The sequence below is a fragment of the Juglans regia genome, chromosome 7, assembly GCF_001411555.2.
Source record: "Juglans regia cultivar Chandler chromosome 7, Walnut 2.0, whole genome shotgun sequence".
Lineage (NCBI taxonomy): Eukaryota > Viridiplantae > Streptophyta > Magnoliopsida > Fagales > Juglandaceae > Juglans > Juglans regia.
This window is the reverse complement of record NC_049907.1, coordinates 47,040,097-47,062,266: the sequence shown is the minus strand read 5'-3', so window position 1 is coordinate 47,062,266 and position 22,170 is coordinate 47,040,097. Positions and strand designations below refer to the sequence as shown.

Sequence of the window (22,170 nt, the reverse complement as noted above, 5' to 3'; positions counted from 1 at the left end):
CAATCACATATAACATGATTAGTCATAATTTTTACATCAAACACGTATTAATACAAATTTAATACAAACACGCTTCAAACAATCAACGAACAATGTAATTCCTTTCATGGGTTGATCCGAGACATTACAAGAAAATTAAAGAATGAAAAGAATAAGCTGAATTACACATAAAAGAACTTTGACTGCACATGTAGATTGGATGCAATTAAGCACGTACGTGCTTAATAGCCCGACTTAAAGACGAGTGTCGACTTCAACTTTCAGGTTCTCCTTGTTTGCAGGTTTTCCCTTTCGACACTTTCTTTCTTGTGAAAGTTTTTTTGCTACCCTGTAAGAAGAGTTTTATGTACAATTAGTTTCAAAATATTATGATCACAAACGCGATATTTTAACTAATTAATGACAAGTGCATGCATGAGTGCACATTCAAAGCATGTTTCACCATACATTCGCAAAGCCTCCTCATTTGTGCCACAGTTTTTGGCTGGTTCTGACAAACCTGTCTGTAAATTCACCCTTGATACTGGTTTCTTCAACAGTTTCTCCCCTATCTCTACAAGTTTGTTCAAGTTCTCTTTCGTAGAGTTATCAACTGAAGCTGCTGTCCCAGTCAAGGTGTCATCCTAAACAAGTATTTCATAAAAATAGTAATTAATAACTTGGAAGCTTAATCCCCTTGCAAGTATTCAAATTCAAACCCTGAATCAGAAGAAATTTCTTACTTGAATTCTAAGGTAATTCTCTTCTGAATGAAGGGCTTGGAAAACCACAGCTAGATTTGAATCAACCATATCTGCACTTGCTTGAGAAAACACATCCACTAATGGAACTGAACCTCCATGAATTAACCAATTCAGAAGGCCCCATTTGGCCGCCATTTTAGCATTGTATCTTTTCTCTATCTTTCCTGAGCCTGTTCCTATTGAGATCACCAGAAAACGACCATAGTCTGTGGACTTTATTGGAAAGAAATCAGGATTTGCATCGAAGATCTGTTTGATCACTTGATTTATGGCAACAAGAGCCTGGTAGACCATGGTTCCCAGAAGACACATAAAGATCATCAACTTAAATTTTGGAGCTTTTAAGGTAAATAAAAAAGCACATGAAAGATTATTATATATTATACCGGATTGTTTGCAACAACACCACCATCTATAAGATTGAAGTTACTAAAATTCCCAGCACTGGTTTGGTGATTGAAGTGGTGAGCAGGAAGATAAGTTGGAGCTGCCGACGTGCCAATGCATATGTCGGACAGTTGAGCATTCAAACAAGGGTCATTTTTCGCCTGCGTGCATGAACTCAGATCATGAATATTTTAATAAAATAATTCTTTTCAATTTGTTGAGATCCTAAGAATTTAATGTTTAACGTAAATAACTTATAATTTAATATTATAGCTTGAATATTGAAACTAATAATATTGTTAATGTTTCCACGACATTTTCTTTGTGTCCAAGTACCTCCAATTATCATTTGGTCAAATTCTACATGAGAGAGAGAGAGAGAGAGAGAGAGAGAGAGAGAGAGAGAGAGAGATCATACCTCATATGACGAGAAAATGGTTGGCTGTAGGTGCTTGATATCAAACGTCGGTATAACAACATTGGTCAATGTGTTGTCTAGCCGTGTTTCCCCTAATTTCTCCCTTAGAACCCCATGAAGATATTTCCCATCATACTTTGGTCCTATAAGAGATCTGAACATTTTTCTGATTGCTCCAAACAAGCCACTGTAATCAAAATCAGCACATGCATGCATGCTCATTTGTTAATATATATTTAAATATCGAGAGTTTTTAGAAACACTACCATATAAGCACAAAATATATATAGCGATGCTTTTGTGTATGTGTGAAGGAGGGAGGGAGTTGTCAAAATAGGAGGAATATTAGAACATACTATTAAGAATATGATATAAATAATAAAATTCTATCTCTTCAAATCAAATTAAGTTTTTGGGATAAGTGGTAATTTCGAATGATATCAGAGTAGATGTTCTGAGTTTGAACTCGGACTTTACAATCTACTCTATCTAATTAAATATTTTACGTGTTGGACCGTTCATTGAGAGCTAGAGAGCTTAACTCATACGTAAGGAGGAGTGTTAAGAAGATGATATAAATAATAAAAAACTAATTCTTCCGGTCACTTGCTTAAACTTTTGAAATAAATGATAATTTCACACGTCCATATTTGCGCAGTTGAGCAGTACAATACTTACTTTTTATATGTTTATCCCGACTTTGAAAGTAGCTAATTGGAAGCTTTAATCTAGATAAGGTGGGATTGCCCAGCTTTAATACAATGATCTTCTTATGTGTCTCATTTTAAGTTGTTAATAGTTCATACTTAGTTCTAGCTTTTATACAAGCTTGGTTTTGGGATTTCTTCATGTAATCCTTATCAATATTTTACTTGTAAGAAGGTATTCTCCTCTGTTAAAAGAGAGGGTAATTATATGAAATCGCTTGCTTGTTCTTAAAAAAAGAAAATATGAGTAGCACTACCTGTTCTGTGGGAAAATTCCAGGACCATGCTCGAGATAGAAGGGCTTGATATCCTTAGCGTCAAAGAGTGGTCGATTATTTTCATTTGGAGTAGCTAACATGGCAGTAACAAGACCACCTGTGCTTGTTCCTGCAATCACGTCAAAGTAGTCTGCAAGTCTAGCTTCTTCTCCATCCAACTCCTATGCCATGTTTATATGAAATACTTGTTAGTACGTACATGGTAACATTAATATAACATTAAGAACTGAAACTTTCCTGCAAACCAAAGTATTGCACGTATACCTGAAGTTCTGATTCAAGGAAAGCAAGTATAGCAGCAGGAATGATCCCCCTGATGCCACCCCCATCGATGCTTAGAATTGTGATCAAGTTCCTGTTTGTTGGGTGTTGAGCCTCATGAATCGGCATTGTTTTTTCCATGGAAAATCTGGGAAAGGGTATGCAAGTGGTGGTCGTAAGATGAGAAGAAAAGATTGCCTTGGTGGTCGTTCTGGCATTTGATCCATCGACGAACCCCTATTTATAGAGAATAAATTATAGCCTTACTGGGTCTGGACTTGGCCATGCATGGCCATCCTCAAAATTTCAAATGTCCTTATCTTTTCCCAGTTGCATATGTTCATAAGTTACGTAGCTGAACAGGAAATTGTACTAGTCTTGCTTTGAAACTTTCCATAGTTCAAACATTCTCTTAGAATATATATTTATATATATATATATATATATATAATATTCTATGATTTAATAACAGCTAGAATATAAGAATTTTCTCCCGGATGTATATTATATATAATATGATGACCCAAAAAAAAAAAAAGTAGAAAAAGATCATGACAATTTTCTCATGCACCTCCTGTTTAATTGATGAAAAACTCTATTCATTACATATCCATTTTCTCATTCTCTCATCGTCTTATGATATGGTATTAGATGATAGATTTACAAGTAAAATATAATAACTAGTCTCTAATCATTTAACGCCACATCATGAGATAATAAAAATTAAGATGATAAGTAGCTTTACTCAAAAATTAAGGATCCTAATTAATCCGGCCACAATTAAGCTTTGTGGTCCATGGAGGTGCCAACTACATACGAAGAAACATATGTTACGTATAGGTACTTAGTCCAGCTTGCTTCTATTTAGCTAGACATGACCAGTAGTTTCCAGGAAAGTCAGTCATATACTGACCATTCACCCATGGATTCTCTTTGGCAGCCATGGGTGACCGACCCTTCATTACAGGATTTTATCAACCCCAATATCTGCAATAGATTTTTTTTGGTCGCTGATCGGTCTTGCTACGAAAATTCCGTGATTTGCGGACGTACAACATTTACAATAAACACCGGCAAATAATTCCAGGCATTTATTTATCGGTATAAAACAACTTCGGAATTGGTAGAACTAGTTCTGACTTTTGCTCAAACAACGGGCCGGACTTGAAAAAATGATTACCAGCGTTCTGTGTAAATTAACGGCGTTTAATTATCCAAGGGCAGGTTTGGTAACTAAAAAAAATATAAAATTTTCATCTCATTTCATCTCATCATTATACTTTTTTTAAATCTCTATATAAAATATAATAAACAATTCAACTTTTTCAAATCCCAATACACATTTTTCAAATTCTAAAATAATAATAATATTAAAACATAATATTATAAATTTTAAAATAAAATACAAAATTCTCATCTCATCCCCAAACGTGCCCTTAAATGCCACCGCTAATACGTTGCCGACTTTTTGTATAAACACTGCTAGTTATTTTTTTTCGGTGTTTTGGAAGCGCGCCAACTTACTAGATCAACTACAACTGAATATAGTAGTTTCCGGCATTTTTAAAACTCTAATAATAAAGTCACGTACACTAGCTAGTTGTGAGTTGGCGTAATTCTAAGCACGTGATTTATATGAAAAAAAATTAATTTTTTAATAATAAATTTTATTTTTTTTCAAAACAATTACATGATATTTACGCATTTCATGATTGTATATAAAATTACTCTTAAATAAATATTTACGTTACCGGTGTTTTAGAAACTCCACCAAACTTAGATGGGAGTACTCCATATATAGCGGTTAAGCAGTGCTTAAAAAAAATCGGTAATAGAAAATTCCATGACAAAAACTAATAAATAAATCAAAATAAATATAATATAATGAATCATTTTGATACAATAGAGAAAAAGAATTACAGATCAAATCACATGAAAATGATCATGCATGTTTGAACAATTCTATTGATTTCTAGAGCCTCTTGATCTTTCGTTGGCAATTACTTCTATCCGTTACATTCCAATATCTCCAAAATTTCAATTCCATGCATGCTATATATATTCCATAAAAGTGGCTGAACATTAGCATACCCTGAAAGGTACCTCATTAAATACTTACGTACATTTATTGGTGCTTGAGATATCCCTTTGGAAAAAGAAAAAAACTCAATCAAATGATACACTTAACCTTTTTTTTTTTTTAATAAAACCATGACTTTTATATTCCATTAAAAATTAATCAATACATGTCTTGTCTTGTAAAACATAGCTATGATAACCCTCCGGGCTATCTTCTATTATATCCAAATTTGTTCTTCATTTGCAGTATAAGCAAAACTTGCTAAATAATGAGTTACCTTATTCCCTTCCCTATAAGTATGTTGGACCATCCAAAAGGGTCTGTTGGCAAGAAATCCTTTGATGTCTTCCACAATCTGACCATTCTATTCCCAGTTATCTTCAGTGTTGTTCACTGCCTTGATGGTTCCCAATGCATTCCCTTCAAATATAGCAGCTCCAATTCCTAACTCAACATCCAAATTTAGAACTCTCCACAAAGCAGTGGATTCAGCAAGGGCTTGAGAGGTGATTTGTGACTTTGGCATACTCAGAGAGACTAGGACTTCCCCTTCATCTCTAATAATCACACATGTCCCCATCTTCTTATTTTTTGGATCAAAAGTTGCATCCCAGTTAATCTTCACAGCACCACCCATAGGCGCTTTACATATGACCAAATATCTATCAATTTGGATGCTTGCTAGACTTAAGCTTTGATTACAATAAGCTTGTGAGTATAAACACTACAGGAAATTTTCCTTCTCGCGGGGAGCGAAATCCCCGCATTTCCCCTGTTTTCTCGCAACAAATTTTCAGAAACTGCGATAATTACTCTTCGCTAATCGGTCGAAAGTAAAACGTCTGCTCAGTTGATTTTCGGTGATAAATCATCAGCGGCCGCAATTGCTGCACCTAACTCGGCGGTTCATCTCTCGCAGCAAAATCGCCTTGCCAATTTGGGAGAAGGGCAATTACGATGATGAGGCGTCGCAAATTTGGGGTGATTTACGGCGATTTTGCGGGTCCGTAAAATCCAGATTTCGGCGAATTTGGGGCTGGCCGCAAAGAAGCTTTCTTCCCAAGGTTGCGGTGAATTTATAGACGCCGCAAATTCAAGGATTTTACATACGGTGAAAGATCGAGATCCCTGCAATTTTTTTTATTCAACATGCGGTGAATTTGATTATGACGCCGCAAGAAGATGGTGCTGATCCATACGGTGAAATAGCGAGATCCCCGCATTTGGTTATTCTTCTACATGCGGTGAATTAGATTACCACGCCGCAATCTCAGATGGATTTTACATACGGTGAGCATGTATGGTGTAGGAAATGCCAATTAATATCACCGCGCGCTTGCTTACAAATTTACAGCTGTACAGGCACATATGGGTTTTTGGGTATGCGGTGAATAAATTATAAGAACCCACTCGGTTTATTAGATTGATGGGTTTTCTGAACGGTGGCTTCAAACAATAGTTGATCAGAGCAAATTTATGGGTTTTTGGGTTCACTGATGCAGCACGTCGTTGCAGGAATTTATGGGTTTTTGGATTCGCTGGCTTCAATTTCTGCTTTACGTTATTTAAAGCTGATGTTCTTCACCCAGGTTAGTTAGCAAAGTCATTCAATATGTACTCAATCTGAATTGAAACAACCTCTATCGCATAAATTCCTGTATAGCATCTTGGCATGCATATTGATTCTCCACCAATCATTAAATATATTTTATTTATATTGATTCCTTGCCCCAGTATATGTTTCATGAATTTATAATGACCAATCATAAAAAATTCTTCTTCTTTAATTTAAAGATCATGATCAGAAAATTAGATAGAGATGTGTAGATGCATCTAATTTATATTTATCCCAATAGCTCAGTACGTACTCTGTGACTAATGAATAAAATGCCAAAAATAAACTACAACCTTGGAGCAATATTATATATAATAAGAGCTAGGGAAATAGCATATATTAGCATATACCACTACTTCACGGGAATTTAGAAATTTAAACCATACGTCCTGCTCATCTAAAATGCATATAGATTATTCTTTATAAAAAACAGGGGAATTAAAGAAATTTAGATACTACATATCTATACTTTGCAATTTGTGGTAACAGGATCTAATTAGATTAAGCATTCTTTACACCACACTAACTCAGAAAAAATAAAGAAGTTCAAGAAGATTTTGTCTAAAGAGTAGTAACGTATGTAGCCAAGGAAGAATTTAAGCTTTACCAATGCCAAATTAGCTTTGAGATTCCTCTCATTTAGTACTCTGCCAAGTACCAGATTTTGAGGACTTTTGTTTTAGATTTAATATAATTCAAACACCATACACTTTTTCCAATAATTATCATGTACATTACCATCCAGATTTCATCAAAAAAACTTCAATGTGAACATTTCATTTACTTTTTACATCATACATTATAGCAGGTTCCTTCTAATTGTCATGCAATTACTTAAATTCCTATCTCCATTTACTGACACTAAACACTTGATGAAGAATGTGTGCATCTCAACCAAGAATGTTGTCAACATGGTTATACATTAACCTTAAACCCTATACATTAATTTAAACCTGGGAGTGAATCCACATATGTAGCATCCAGCAGGCTTTTGTAGTGTTGCATCAAAAAATTCCAGCTTGGGTGATTTATATCAACATATGCCATTTGCTTTCTACCTGAAAAATATACATGCTTCAAACAATTATTCATGTGCTTGAAGTAATTTTTTATGTCTACCTTGTAAGATAAAAATAATCAACCAAAAACTAAACTAATTATGCCAGTCATTGCAGCAAACTAAAGCAGACAACAATTCATGCCAATCATGTCATCAACGAACTAAACTTATGTCACTCATTACATGAACAAACTAAACTAAGCAAAAGCCTCCAATAATTCATTAAAATCTGTTATATCATCCATATTTCATAGGAAAATAGAAGATGCATCAGGCAATGGCTTAACTTTTTCCAGTTCACTGCTCTAGGGTCAAGAATAAATACCCTTCTCTGTTTATCAATGTAAAACATAACAGTTTTGAGGCATGGGCTGCAGGAGGAGAACATATCAACCCTAAACCAGTTGGCCTCATGTATTTGATTTAACAATAGTCACAACTCAAACCATCGATAGGGTGGATACAATTTTCAGCCCTATATATGTGACTTAAAACTACATATCATATGGCACACACCTAATGCACAAATTTGCAAACCTGTCCAAATATCTTTCCTATGATATGATATTCAAGTACTATATCATATGCACTACATTTGAGGCTTAAAAATATGCAAGTATATAGCCATGCAAAAAACAGGGGAATGAATGGTGAAAATTACCACCTAAGCCCAAAATTCCAGCAAAGGATATCTTATATGCCATTTTTGTTTCTTCCACCCCACCAAATATTGAAAACAGTGCTACGCAGTTAGTTTTCACCAGCCAAATTATAACTATGTATGCATGCAAGGACTGATTTCCATATAATATACGGAAATATTATATGGAATTGGTTAAAAAGAATGTATGCAACATTCTTTACAAAATCCCAATAACTAGTTGCACCACCTTACTTCAATTAAAACAAAACCAAGTTGACCCCACCATAAATCTCATGAAATAGACAGGGCTATTTTTAAGTTTACCTAAATACTCACAAAGAGTGACCCAATGACCTATTGTTGTGAAGAAACATTGTTAGAGCTGATTATACAAATCTCCCAATATAATGCAAAGGCTTCTAAATTCCAATAGTACCTGAGTTATGCAAATAACAGCATATGATCAAATATCTGAATCTTTACATGTATATTCAACATAAATCTGTACCTATAGTCTATTACAGAAAAAATTACCAAACATTTCTTTGTACCTGGTATACATCTCTCAAGTTTCAAGGTTTTAATATCACTAGCATCATAACTAATCTTATAGAATATGCATCAGCAACTCTCTTAGCCATTGAAGAAAATACATGCAGTTTCTAGGGGTTTTAAAGCATACTTACAATGTTTTCTCATAACCTTTAACAGAGTAATCCCACCAAAATATTGTTGCCCAGGACATTTTATAATTCCACCAAGGAACATCCAGCAAGTACAACTAACATGCGGGTCCTGCACCCAAAAATCTAGACAACTATTAAATAAAATATCTGCCTGCCAGCAAATGGAGCAAAATATCAAAAAATCCCAGTTTAGAAGGCCATCCAGCTAAACATTTCCTGGAGTGTCTCTATTAGACACTCTTTCTAAATCACATTCAAAAGAGTTCATCCTCTGGTCATACGATTGTTGCCAAACCAATAATTGTCGTACTTACCTTTTCAAGTCATCCAATTCAGTCTTGTACATCATTGCCTCATTTTTGTGTTTCTCATTTTCTTGGGCTAGGTGCTCAAATTGTGCCGACATAGATGATGGTCTAGGCTCGGGTATAATTGAACCACCAAGTCCTCTTGCATAACCACATCTGTGTCCTAGCACATCTCGGAATATAATATTTGCAGCCTCATCTGTGCGCTCCTCAGGCTCCATCTCATCTAACTTCTCAATCATATTATTCTGATGCAAAAATATATATTTTATCATTTATACCATTCTAGAAAAATATCCTACTCTTTATTTACTTATCTATGAATGGAACAACATAGTGCAAAGTTGGTAAGTTAGAGAGCACGCACATAGAGTGTTTCTGTCATGGGAGTGACAAATGCCCCTTTCTTCTTTGACCATCTAGTTTCTTTATAGAAGTTTACCAAGTTTGATGAGCTCAGACCCTTCAATTACATACATGAATATTAAGGATGTTCTTTTCTTTACACACTAGCACTAACCAATCAGCTTAGATATTGAAAATGACAATAATCTTACCATCTCTTGTATTAACCTCACAAAAGACTTTCTGCCTGCTGTGTGGTTCACACGCTGCCTTTTCCTATTGGCCTTATTTTGATTGGATATTTTCTGCAATATTTATAATGGTAATGTTAACAATACTCAACACATACCTCTTTCCATTAAATTGCATCAAATGTAAAGCTGGAATATATTGTCAAACTGTTTTTTATACGTCACTTGTTACCTTGAATTCGTCGCTACCCCATCTCCCACATAACTTTTTCCATACATCTGGTTCCACCAACGAGGTTGGTTTTAGTAATGCCTCATCGTGGGTTGCACAACCCATGTATATTTTATGAAGCTGGTAGTGAAAGTCATTGAACTTCTTTCCAAGGTTCTTCTCGACCATCTCGCGATGATTCCTTTTGCTCCAATCTAGAATGAAATCAGCCTGCAACATCGTACCAAAAGACATCAGTCCATAGACATTAAGATCATAGACATAACTAATCTTTCATTTATTCAACTAGAATATCAATCTATTTTCTTAGTTTAATGCAAGCAGCACAATACCCGAACACGATTGATCAGCTCCTCTTTTTCTTGTGTATCTACAGCATCCCAAGTATTTTGAGCCATGGTTGCATGATGCTTGATAATCCATGTTACCCTTGTTGTAAAGAACACTGCATTCTCACATGATGGTACCCTCTCACCATCATTAATCTTCAAAGGAATGAGACCATGCTTACGAAGCTTCATAAGCTCAGTGCACCCAGCTGGTCCACGACACCTCCGCATTGGTACTCTCCCTGCCATTGACATGTTGACATCAATGACTAACAACAGAAATAATCACTAAAGCAACTACTGGGTCCAGAACCATTGATCTCAAACGTATCACTAGCTTTATTCTATTTTCTGCAGACTCATTTAACCTTTAGTGATATAATGCTTAAATTTAAACATGATGGTAATCGTTTGGAACAAATTAAGTATGGATTTGCACAAACATACAGCTAATGGGTGTAAAGATATTTGAATCTTCCCATTATGATTTGTAAGACACTACATGAATGATTAAACTAGGAAAAAAACCTCTTACAGGGAAAAAAGAAGAAGTAAAGAATATGTTTGTCATCTCTTTCTGCTTTGTAGGGCACTACCACCAAATTACTAGCCCCATCTTAACTAGTTCTTTTAAAGAAAAACCACATACTAAGTTCCCAATGTTTATAATTGTTCCACATTTTCTCCAGTTGTTTACATATATGGCTAAAGAACAACAGACATATTAGAGATCTAGCTAAAAGAGAAATCTCCAAAACTTTTGAGTAGAACCACTCTACCCCCTCCTAACTATATCTCTACCTACACAAGTCAGTAGGAAAAAAACTAAATACGATTTATGCCAAACTGAACCCACCAAGTTATTTATAATATGGGGAGGATGAAGGTGAGACCAAAGTGTAACTCACTTTGGCATTAATATGGGAAATTATTTACTGATGCTGCCTTTGAATTAGGCAATGAACTTGAATGTTTATAAATTTTATTACTCTCTTCCTATCTCTTTCTTTGCTTAAGTTTAATGCAGTCACAAGCTCATCTATATGTTCTCCGATATGTAGTTGTCATGATCATAATGTATTTATTTTCGGCTACTGTGTACTGGGTGTACCTAACAGATGTTTGATCACCAATGTGTAGTGGTGTACTGGGTGTACCTAGCAGTAGTACATCAATTAGTTGATTTAGGATGCTCTATCATTAGTGTTTCCAGATTTTCACCATCCTTGAAATTCTTATATTCATTCCATGGACCTTCTCAAAGTCTTAAATGAGTAGGGAATGAATTTCAAAAGTCAAACCAATTCAACACTCAATCGAAAGAGAAACTTCCAGTTAATAAGTATGTTGAATGCAACTAACAATGATTCTTCAAGCATGCATACCAATATTATATATTGTCCAGCCACCTCATAAAACAATAAATATTGTACAAAAATCAAACCAAGCCTTCCTTAAGAAATTCTGCACAATTTCCACCAAAACAATACTTATTACCATTGTTCTCAGGCCTTGTATTTGGATCATTGCTAATTTCAGGAAACTCAGTACCCAAAACCATATCCGGGGGCTGTGTTGAGTCGTCCGATGATGAGTTTTGCTCAACCATTCGTGTCCACCTACACGGTTGCGACTGAGGTGTTGGACCACTCCATGTGCACCCATCACTAGCGCGTGTGCGAGTTTGTGTCATTCCGGCTTGTCCACCAAGTCCTCTTCTTGTTCCTCTCATGGCTAATTGTTGGATCAAATGCTTGGAAATCAATTCTATATGCAACTGTATGCACAAATTTTCTGTCAGGTGAAATTAGATATATAAACCACTACACAAATCATTGTGAAAATGCCCCATTTCTACAGGCCCATAAACGAAACTTTCTTTCCTCCTCTATGATAAAGCTGGATGATGTGGGTAATAAAACAATCTTTGGAACCCCAATATGATTAAGGCATGCTGGTAGACCCATAAAGAAACCTTTTTCCATGAAATCTGAATGGCAACAAGAAAAACTTCTAAATATAAATTCATCTTTGGTCTATGGTTGTAGACAAGTTGATAAATATACTTAGTATCATTGTTTGACCAAATAACAAAACTGAGTGAAAATGCAACATTTCTACAGCCATAAAGTCTACTTTCTAACGTCCATGTATGATAAAGCTGGATGATGTGGGTAATAAAATAATCATCCGAACCCCAATATGATTAAGGCATGCTTGTAGACCCATAAAGAAACCTTTTTTCATGAAATCTGAATGGCAACAAGAAAAACTTATAAATATAAATTCATCTTTGGTCTATGATTGTAGACAAGTTGATAAATATACTTTTTTTTTTGATAAGTAAAATAAGTATATATTCATCCAAAAAGTGTCAATTACAAAGAAAAGTTCTGCTGCTCCCATCCTAACTAGGTGGGAACATTAGAAACTAGAAACTCATGAAACTCCATGCCATTAAAGTCCACAGCATGAGCCCAACTACAAAGGGTCCTAAAAAATAACATTTTTAGCTCTGCTATTGATCTCTCTTTATCTTCAAAAATCCTCTCATTGCGCTCCTGCCATAAGCACCACAAAATACAGTTTGGGATCATCTTCCAAACCGCTTTAATCTGTCTCATTTCTCGAATTGAAGTCCAACAGGCCAAAGCATCCATCACAGTTTCTGGCATCACCCATGCTAGATCTATTCTGTTAAACACCGCATCCCAAATAGTCCTGGCTACCTCGCAATGTAAAAGTAAATGATCCACCGATTCACCCCCTCTTTTACACATACAACACCAATCTGCTATGATTATGTTTCGTCTTCTCAGATTATCCGTAGTAAGAATCTTCCCCAGAGCCGCTGTCCACACAAAGAAAGAAGCTTTGAGAGGAGCCTTATTGCACCAGAGCTTTCTCCAAGGAAATTGACTGTCAGGCACTTGTGTGAGTACCTTGTAAAAGGAGCTAACAGTGAAGACTCCTTTCCTTGTTGGACACCACCACAAATCATCTGTATGCTGGGTATTTGGGCGACAAGAGTATAAAAGGCTATAAAAGTCTATAAAACTCCCCATCTCCCAATCCTGTGCTGCCCTGAAGAAATTGATATTCCAAAGGATGTTTCTACCTTCAACTTCCATTACCTCCGCCACCATGGCATCTTTAGCATTTGCAATCTCAAAAAGTGTAGGAAAACTGTCTTGTAGAGTACAATTGGTACACCAAACATCCTTCCAAAATCTGATCTTTGAACCTGTACCCAATTGCAATCTTGTATGTTGATGAAAACCCACCCATCCTCTTCTAATGTGTTTCCATAATCCCATTCCAGCGGCCCCTCGCACCTCTCTAGTACACCAACCCCCCTCGAGACCACCATATTTGTTCTCAATCACAATCTTCCATAAGGCATCCGGTTCCTTGTTATACCGCCACAACCATTTGCCAAGTAGTGCCCGATTAAACATCCTCATATTTCTAATACCCAATCCTCCATTGGAGATTGGACGACATACAATTTCCCACTTGACTAAATGGAATTTGAACTCTTCACCTAGGCCCCCCCACAAAAAATCTCTTTGTATCTTCTCAAGACGTCCCGCTACGCTGGCCGGTATAGGGAATAAGGATAAGAAATAAGTTGGTAGATTGGAAAGCGTACTTTTAATAAGCGTGATCCTGCCCCCTTTTGACAAATACATTCTCTTCCAACCTGCTAATCTTCTCTCTACCAATCACAGTATCCCAAATAGAAAACGCCCTCGGGGCTATACCCAGAGGTAATCCCAAATAGTTCATAGGGAGAGACCCTATCTTACAACCCATTATACCAGCCATTACCCTTAAATTCTGAACTTCTCCAATAGGCACCAACTCAGATTTGTCATAATTCACTTTTAAACCAGACACTGCTTCAAAACAAAGCAACAATGCCCTCACAGCCCTCAACTGTTCTGTCTCGGCATCACACATAATAAGCGTATCATCTGCAAACAGTAAATGTGAGATGGTGGTGGTACCCCTACTCGGCGATCCAATCTGAAAACCACTCATATTACCATTAGTCACTAAGGCTGAGATCATCCTGCTTAGTGCCTCCATAACAATAACAAAGAGTAAAGGAGATAATGGATCCCCTTGTCTCAAGCCACGCGAACTCGGGAAGAAACCCTCTGGACTGCCGTTGATTAACACAGAGAATCTTGCCGTAGAGATATACCATCTGATCCATGACCTCCATTTGTTTCCAAATCCGCACCTACCCAGTAGATATAGAAGGAAATCCCAATTCACATGATCATATGCCTTCTCCATATCTAACTTGCACATAAGCCCTGGGCTACCAGTCTTCACACGACTGTCCAGACATTCATTAGCAATTAGAGCCGCATCAAGTATTTGTCTACCCTTTACAAAGGCATTTTGGGGCTTAGTGACGATCTGTCCCAAGACCCCACTCAGACGATTAGCAAGTACTTTAGCAATGATCTTGTACGTACCATTCACTAGACTGATAGGCCGAAAATCGGAGATCTCAGAAGCCCCTACCTTTTTAGGGATTAAAGCAAGGAAAGTGGTGTTGAGGCTTTTCTCAAATTTGCCAATCAAGAAAAGCTCCTGAAACACCTTCATAAGATCTCCCTTTATCACCTCCCAACATTCTTGGTAAAAACCCATGGAGAAACCATCAGGACCGGGTGCCTTATCTTTAGCCATTTTCTTTATTACATCATAGACCTCTACCTCTTCGAATGCCCTTTCCATCCTTTCAACTTCCTCCAACTCTATATTACCAAAAACCAATCCATTCAAAGTTGGCCTCCACCCCACCTGTTCAGTTAGAAGCACCTCAAAGAAATTTACCACATGGTCTTTTATTGCTTCTTCTTCTCTACACTCGACCCCTTCAATTTTCAGCATCTCAATGTTATTATTTCTTCTATGAGAATTTACAATTTTATGGAAGAACTTTGTGTTCCGATCCCCTTCCTTTAACCAAAGGGCTCTCGATTTCTGGCGCCACGACATCTCTTCTTGTAGAATTATCCTCTCAAGATCTACAGCCAAACTAGATTTATGAATTTGTTCCTCCTCAGTAAGTGGTCTCCCTTCTTGAAGTCTTTCTAACTCCTGTATTTCCTCCCACTTTGAATTTTTATTGTCTTCTACATTGCCAAAAGTATGTTGGTTCCACACCTTTAGATCTCTTTTTAACTCTTTCAATTTGCCTGCAAAAATGTAGCTAGGTGTACCTTCAAGATGATACGAACTCCACCATTGTTTGACCCTATCCACGAAACCTTCAGACTTCAACCACATATTCTCAAACTTAAAATACCTTTTACCACTACGAATGCCTCCACAATCAAGCAAAATTGGCCAATGATCTGATGCTAGGCGTGCCAAACGAGTTTGCCATATATCAGGAAAATGACTTTCAAACTCAGGTGAAATTAAGAAACGGTCCAATCGGGACCAAGACTGATTATTTGACCAAGTTGCTCCACCCCCAACAAGTGGAAGGTCAATCAAATTCAAGTCAAAAATACACTCCGAGAACTCCAAACTTGCTGGTCTCAATCTTCTACTTCCAGAACATTCACTTTGAAAACGAACCACATTGAAATCCCCTCCAATGCACCAAGGGAGCTCCCACCAACTATACACCCCTACAAGCTCATCCCACAACATGCTTCTGTCTGAATCTAGATTAGGCCCATATACCCCGCAAATGCCCACGAAAAACCATCTGAAACACATTTGAATGCACACGCTATCCTCCCTATATATTCCTCCACTTTCTCCACCACTCTCTTGTCCCACATCACCACCATTCCTCCCGATGCCCCTGAAGAGGCCAAATAAACCCAATCTACATATATGTTGCTCCATAAACTTGGAAAGATGGAATGATAAAGTTAAGGATTAACAAGAATATTACAAAGCGGAATGTTCTATTATCAGTCCTTACATACTTACATCTTGTCCAATGGCCACCAAACTTTTATGCTGCTACCAACCAATCGCTCACCAAGATCAGACTTTTTAGAAGACTGCATTAGAAAAATTAACCACAGATAAGTTAAAAAGGCCAGAAGTTGTAATATATAACATATAACTTAAACGACAAAGTGGAGGGGTGGAGGAGCATATTAACCTAATGTGTTGCATATCCCTAGGCCTTTCAATATAACTCCAGAACTTTGACATATGAATAAGGCCTCGTTTGGTTACACAGATGAGATGAGATGGCAGTTAAATAAAATATTGTTAGAATATTATTTTTGTTTTGGGATTTGAAAAAGTTGAATTGTTTATTATATTTTGTGTGGGAGTTTGGGAAAGTTGTAATGATTAGATGAGATGAGATGATTTGTGAAATCAATCGAGGCCTAAGACTTCGCAAAAGCTTTTCAATAGCAATTACAGAAAACAGGCAAAACCTGAATGAATGTTTTTCCTTACCATGTCCTATCTGAGAGAGAGAGAGAGAGAGAGATTTGAGTCTGATAATCAGAATTTACATTGTGAACATTAAGTTGCAATATTAATAATCTAGTTTTTTCTTATACCTATGTTGCTTACAGGGACATCACAATGAGGAAATAAGGGCATATTCAGTTCAAATAACAAAATTTATTCAAATAAATAGCACACAGGCACTTATATTCCCACAACGTATTACAAGTAGCAAAACTGACCATAAACTAAGACCACAAGTGAACATTTTCAACTACTCACAGAAAACAAAGGGCCCAAACAAACTTGAGAAGTTTCCCAAGATTTCTTTTTAGCTAAATGATTATAAAAAGAAAGTACTAGATTAATTCTATTAAGAGTAATAGTTCCAAATTATAACTGGAATATGTCAATGTTTTACTAACCAGACACAAGTTATGTCATAAAGCTGATTACATATTCACACCTTTTCCTTTGTGGAAGTATGCTTCCTCCTGAGTTTTGTTTTTGAGGTTTCTTCCAAGAAACTGGCATCTCTATTGGTTGACTTACTTGCAGACTTAGAAATCGTCTATAAAGTGGTGACAAGAGGGAGGAAAACCAATCAACAAAACACTAAAAGGAAAAGGAGAAAAATAAAGTGTGTGCTTGTGAAAGAGAGAGCTAATAGGGGAGTTGAACATACATCTCAATTGGTAGAATTAGAAAGGAGTAGCAGTACCTTTCTATTAGATGCTTCAGTAATATCTTTTTCACAAGTGGCATGATCCCTCTTTCTTTTCTTGACAAACATTCGGATTGATGACCTACTATTCATAGCTGATGGCCGCAATGGTTTCTCTTCAGGAACATAAGGGACAGCAACTTCCTTCTCCGACACTACATATCCAGGAGCTAGAGTTGTCTCTTCTTTGGTCTTTATATCAATTCTAATCTTTCTCGTGTGTCCATGTGGCTTTGTGTTAGAGTTATGCAAAACTTCAGATTCCTTTTTCAAACTGAGATCTGCAGATTGTGGTGCTTTCTCCCCAACCCGAGAATTCAAGTACCTTCCCTTTGACCTTGATAGGGAATTAGGGTTGGCATCTTGATTAACCATGTTCCCTTTTTTCTTTGGCCGGCCCCTTTTAGGATGGCTGGCATCAGGAAGCGAATGATCTGTGAATGGTGCAGCAGCAATTACTATCTTATTAATTTTAGGTTGAAAATCAGAAAGTTCAGTCACATCTTCAACTGATGAAGTGACCTTCCCTGGATCTAGGTTTTCAGAGGGTGAATCATCAACTCCCCCATCATGAGACTTTCTGCGACGCACATTTGTAGTTTTTCTTCCTGTAGAAATCAAAATACGGTCGTAGCCTTCCTCAGGATTCATTACAAAATTAGGTTTCGTACCCCTTTTCTTTGGAAGAGAGACTCGCTGAATTTCTGATTTGGTTGCCTTCTTAGAGTCTACGCTGCCAGGTTCAGCATTGCTTCTTGCACTGATGCTTTTGGAATGTCTAGTAAGAAGACGCTGTAATGATTTTGAAATTTTTTCTTTTTTTAAAGTATTATCATTCTTAGCGAAATTACTCATCATTGACTTCAAATTACTATCCACAGATTGGCCAATTTTGGTACAACACAGTATCTGGAGCAAGACCCATGATCACCTAGTTGACAAAAATCTAAATTTTGTAAAGTATTAAGTAATCAAATCAAATAACAGGAAACACAACAAAATTCAATAGAAAATGAACTGGGATGAGGGAAATTACATACCTGGGGTGGCTCACTTGAACCTGGCTGTTTCCCTAACTTATTCTCATGGGCCTGAAGCACATAAATGCAATTAATCAGAACTGCCACTCTAAGATCTTAATAAAAATCACAGACAAAAAACTCATTCAGCTTGATCCCAATACCAAATTATAGGCCACATACAATTGGAAGAAGAATGTTATATGAATATGCATAAAAAAACGGCTGACAGCATTTCAGTCAATACACCCAGGATGAGAAAGAGTGAAAGAAGAAGAAGAATTCATAACTAGATTGGACATAAATATGGCACAACTGCTCAATCGTCTGTTAAATCTGCAAAATTTTCAAGGCAGCTTTGTAATACAACTCACAATCCAATATAGTTCATTTTCATGCAGAAATTTGAACAGGAGAATATACACATGGTTACAATGCCAGATAAAAGAAAAATATAATAAAATAATTCACCTTGTTACAGTAATGGTGATGTGGAATACTACCAGTTGATGTTCTGTCTATATTTTTTTTCTAGATTTTTGTAAGCACATTACTGGGTACGAGATATTTTCCTCTTCTGAGAAATATGACCAAAGGTTGTTTGCACATTTTTATGCATTAGAGGCATAGAAGATGTTAATCATTAGTACAATAGAGCTGGCATGTGATTTCTCTTGAATATATTGTTCTTCATACAATTGTGTGTTTTCATTTGTTTTGGTCCTTTGGATCCTCACTTTGGCAGAATCTTTCGCTGCAAGCCAATTTCTAACTCCATGCATGGCCATTAAAGACACCTATCCACACTGTTTACAGAATAGTCATGAACTTACTGCAGGTAAAAACTGCAAGGAAAGTGAGCTCTAGCAGTTGAGTCAAAATTCAAAAGGACTATCACTATAGATTAACTAGGTGACGAATTAATGGCCAGCTTGAGATCATATCATAAATGAGAATTTTGAAACACACCAAATGCTCCCTGTAGCCATTGACTTGATCATGTTCGAGGAGGTTGGGTCCACTTTGGCATATAGAAGTGACAATTTGAGAATAGTCATCCAAAGCAATACCCATAGACAGCACTGTTTCCTTAAGATAATGTTTAAGCTTAACAGCACAATTAGTAATAACTTTCTCTCCCAATTGCCATGCAATAGGCGAATCAGTCTGAAACAAATGAATAAAAGATACATAAGATCCCATTTGATAAGGAAAATGATATGAAGCAAATGTTAAGCAGACGAGATTACCTGATTTTCCTTTTTTACACTAGATAGGAGTGGAACGAGAAGATCTAAGGAAATTTCTTCGCTTTCCTCTATGACCATCGTCATAATTGTTTCCATGGCTGAAAATACAGAGAGTGGATGGTTGGACCTTGAGTTGCACGAGAACAAACCCACAGTTATTAGTTACTTGCAGAAGGTGAATGAAGTTACACAAAAATGTAAACATTCTAAGGCATCAAAGGGTAATCTCTTGCGGCATCAGGAAAAAAACCAAGATCAATCAACACTTGAAGGACCTAAGCACAATAATATACCAAAACATACAAGGAAAACAATATGATTGTTCATGTAATGCTCAATGAGTAAATATGTTATAGGATAACTTCTATGCAATTAAGTTTACACATCACCATTATTTGCATGCTAAACTTCTTTCTTTCCATAAGTTCATGAAAAGAAACTCTACTCAAATCAAATCACTCTGGACATGATATGATATTACAAGAGTTTGTGGAAGTTCAAGATATTTTCAAACGTCAAGACAACCAAAAATCTTCTTTCCACCTAAGTATTAGAAACTGTGGAGGGTTAGGAGAATAATAAACACCATTGATATTGCTCATACCTGGTGAGTTTTAAGAAATTTTGAAACATTTCAACAACCAATGTATCACATTCAAGGTCCAGCATCACCAAGAATGACCTGACCCTTGCAACAGTTTCAAGAATTGAAATCGTCTTTGTATAACTGCGAGTGGACGCATGAGACAAATTTTCAAATGCTGCAACAGTCAGCTGAAAGATTTCCTGAGCATCAATGAATTGGATAAGCAGTCGATTTAAGATCCCAGAAAAAATAAACCAAATCAATATTGATGAGATTTTATTGCCTTCAACACTGTTTTAATAATGAAACTTGAGTTTAGATTCAAGAATGTTTTGAACTGTTATGAGTACCTTCATTTGCTCATCATTGTAAGGGGCATCCGGCGCTGTTATCCTTGTAATCTCGGTAATGCAAGATGCAACTGAAACCTTCACGTCCATTTCAGAATGCCTCAAAAGTTCAACAGTGATCAGTGCCTTCATCGAAGGTAAAAGTGCATCTTTCATAGATTCTGACGGCGCTTGTTCCACATTTGCTAACAGATTCTCAACTTTCTAAAAGCAATTGAGGGAAAATCAATGACTATTACCAGAAAAATCTTCAGACCCAGAAGGAAATAAAATGTCAAGACAAAGGCTGAACATTTCCAAGTTAACACATTAACAATTTTGCTGCATGGATTAGAAGCTCAAATTGGCACTCAACAGATTTATAAAGTCAAGAAAAAGACCTATAAAGAACTAAAGTATATAAAGGAAAAAAATCCCTAAATAATTCTTTTGATAGGTAAAACAGAATTTTATTATACTCATTGATGAAGTAGGCGTAGCCCAAAGAAAATTGAATCAATGTTCCAAATTTTTTTTTTTTATATGTACTCATTTGGAACATTACAATAAGCAATAGAGAAAAGAAAACCCGTACCAACGCCAATAGGCACCTAACCGAGAAAACCATAATATTGATTAGACAAGCCATAATTAAACCATGTCAAGTCATCACTTACTCGATATTGCAATAATAAAAGTCTTCCTCCTTCACTACAATTTAGCAAAAAAAGATCTTTATCCAGGTTTGCATATGCCCAGTTGAAAGATTAAATAATAAGATGGACACTTGTGAAGGGAAAACTAATCTAACACCACCCACAAATTGACGAAGCAACTGCTTCTAAACCCATATTACTACCATAATCAGACCAGCATCCCAATAAATTAATTTACTTATAAGAACCCAAAAGGTAAATGCATTATATACGTATAAGGGAAGGGAAAGGAAAGGGTCATTACATCAAGAAGACTGAGGAGCTCATCAATGGAGGAAGGAGGGTTAATGAGCTTATTCCCAGCTTCCTTAAGCTGCTCCTCAAGGTCTCCCTCGAAGGAAGTCATTTTTAGCTCAGGACCCCAGAAAGCTCTTGCAGAATTTCACTAAAACTGACACCATATAAAGCCCTAGGGGGGGAATTGACTGACCAGAGGAAATGGCCAAGAGTGCTAACAACTCAGCACAGCGAGTTTAGGGGCTTTAAGCTAAGTGTTGATCATGCAAGCAGTCAAGCAGAGCCTTCCAAATGGGGCAGTTTCGTATTCCGCCCATCTTATCAATTTTGGCTGAATTTTGGGTCTCAATTCCGGTACAAGATTTTCCGTTTTTTCGCATTTTGATTTCATTTTGTTGCTCTCTCATTGGCGCTTTATTGCTGTTTTGAGACTGCCCAAGTTGTTCTTGTCTGTCCTCTCGTCTTCCCTGCGAATTACAGTGCTGCCCTTCATTTTTCTTTTTTTGAATATGTCATTCAACTTTTAAATCCTATTTTACTACATTGAAGAAATTTTCGTAATTCCCTTTTAACACA

The 22,170-nt window shown here is 36.5% G+C and overlaps 3 protein-coding genes across 5 annotated transcripts; all 3 read right to left on the bottom strand.

Moving 5' to 3' along the window:
• Positions 1-40: 40 nt before the first annotated feature.
• LOC109010314 (patatin-like protein 2) lies at positions 41-2,987 on the bottom strand. The gene is made up of 7 exons (XM_018991109.2): positions 2,798-2,987; positions 2,513-2,694; positions 1,549-1,735; positions 1,130-1,291; positions 723-1,025; positions 448-623; positions 41-328 (listed from the first exon to the last, which is right to left on the bottom strand). The coding sequence occupies exons 1-7, from the start codon at positions 2,933-2,935 to the stop codon at positions 235-237; spliced, it is 1,242 nt and encodes a 413-aa protein (XP_018846654.2). The 5' UTR covers positions 2,936-2,987; the 3' UTR covers positions 41-234.
• A 4,409-nt stretch (positions 2,988-7,396) lies between these two features.
• LOC118349026 lies at positions 7,397-12,296 on the bottom strand. Of its 3 annotated transcripts, XR_004801988.1 has the most exons (6): positions 11,781-12,296; positions 10,287-10,525; positions 9,955-10,164; positions 9,744-9,836; positions 8,879-9,434; positions 7,397-7,547 (listed from the first exon to the last, which is right to left on the bottom strand). XR_004801988.1 is itself a non-coding variant. In XM_035692214.1 (5 exons), the coding sequence occupies exons 1-5, from the start codon at positions 12,013-12,015 to the stop codon at positions 9,189-9,191; spliced, it is 1,023 nt and encodes a 340-aa protein (XP_035548107.1). In that variant the 5' UTR covers positions 12,016-12,296; the 3' UTR covers positions 7,556-9,188. The 3 variants fall into 3 exon arrangements, 1 of the variants encoding a protein (XP_035548107.1); XM_035692214.1 differs by lacking the exon at positions 7,397-7,547 and having other exon boundaries at positions 7,556-9,434; XR_004801989.1 differs by lacking the exon at positions 7,397-7,547 and having other exon boundaries at positions 9,346-9,434; positions 9,554-9,836; positions 11,781-12,295.
• A 7,449-nt stretch (positions 12,297-19,745) lies between these two features.
• On the bottom strand, positions 19,746-21,985 carry LOC118348959 (sister chromatid cohesion protein pds5-like). Its single transcript, XM_035691574.1, has 4 exons — positions 21,602-21,985; positions 20,663-20,866; positions 20,331-20,512; positions 19,746-19,824 (listed from the first exon to the last, which is right to left on the bottom strand). Exons 1-4 carry the CDS (start codon positions 21,701-21,703, stop codon positions 19,746-19,748), a joined length of 567 nt encoding a protein of 188 aa, XP_035547467.1. The 5' UTR covers positions 21,704-21,985.
• Positions 21,986-22,170: the final 185 nt, after the last annotated feature.

Excerpts from the sequence above, each read along its gene's own strand:
- LOC118348959 (XM_035691574.1), bottom strand. The coding sequence starts at position 21,703 with ATGACTTCCTTCGAGGGAGACCTTGAGGAGCAGCTTAAGGAAGCTGGG. Across the intron at positions 20,513-20,662 it reads ACAATGATGAGCAAATGAAG|GAAATCTTTCAGCTGACTGT; the intron begins GTACTCATAACA and ends ATTGATGCTCAG. Across the intron at positions 19,825-20,330 it reads AATTTCTTAAAACTCACCAG|CCATGGAAACAATTATGACG; the intron begins GTATGAGCAATA and ends CTGTATTTTCAG.
- LOC109010314 (XM_018991109.2), bottom strand. The coding sequence starts at position 2,935 with ATGGAAAAAACAATGCCGATTCATGAGGCTCAACACCCAACAAACAGG. Across the intron at positions 1,736-2,512 it reads GGAATTTTCCCACAGAACAG|TGGCTTGTTTGGAGCAATCA; the intron begins GTAGTGCTACTC and ends TTTTGATTACAG. Across the intron at positions 624-722 it reads AGAATTACCTTAGAATTCAA|GATGACACCTTGACTGGGAC; the intron begins GTAAGAAATTTC and ends ATACTTGTTTAG.
- LOC118349026 (XM_035692214.1), bottom strand. The coding sequence starts at position 12,015 with ATGAGAGGAACAAGAAGAGGACTTGGTGGACAAGCCGGAATGACACAA. Across the intron at positions 10,165-10,286 it reads AGCTGATCAATCGTGTTCGG|GCTGATTTCATTCTAGATTG; the intron begins GTATTGTGCTGC and ends ACGATGTTGCAG. Across the intron at positions 9,435-9,743 it reads TGAGGTTAATACAAGAGATG|AATAATATGATTGAGAAGTT; the intron begins GTAAGATTATTG and ends TTTTTGCATCAG.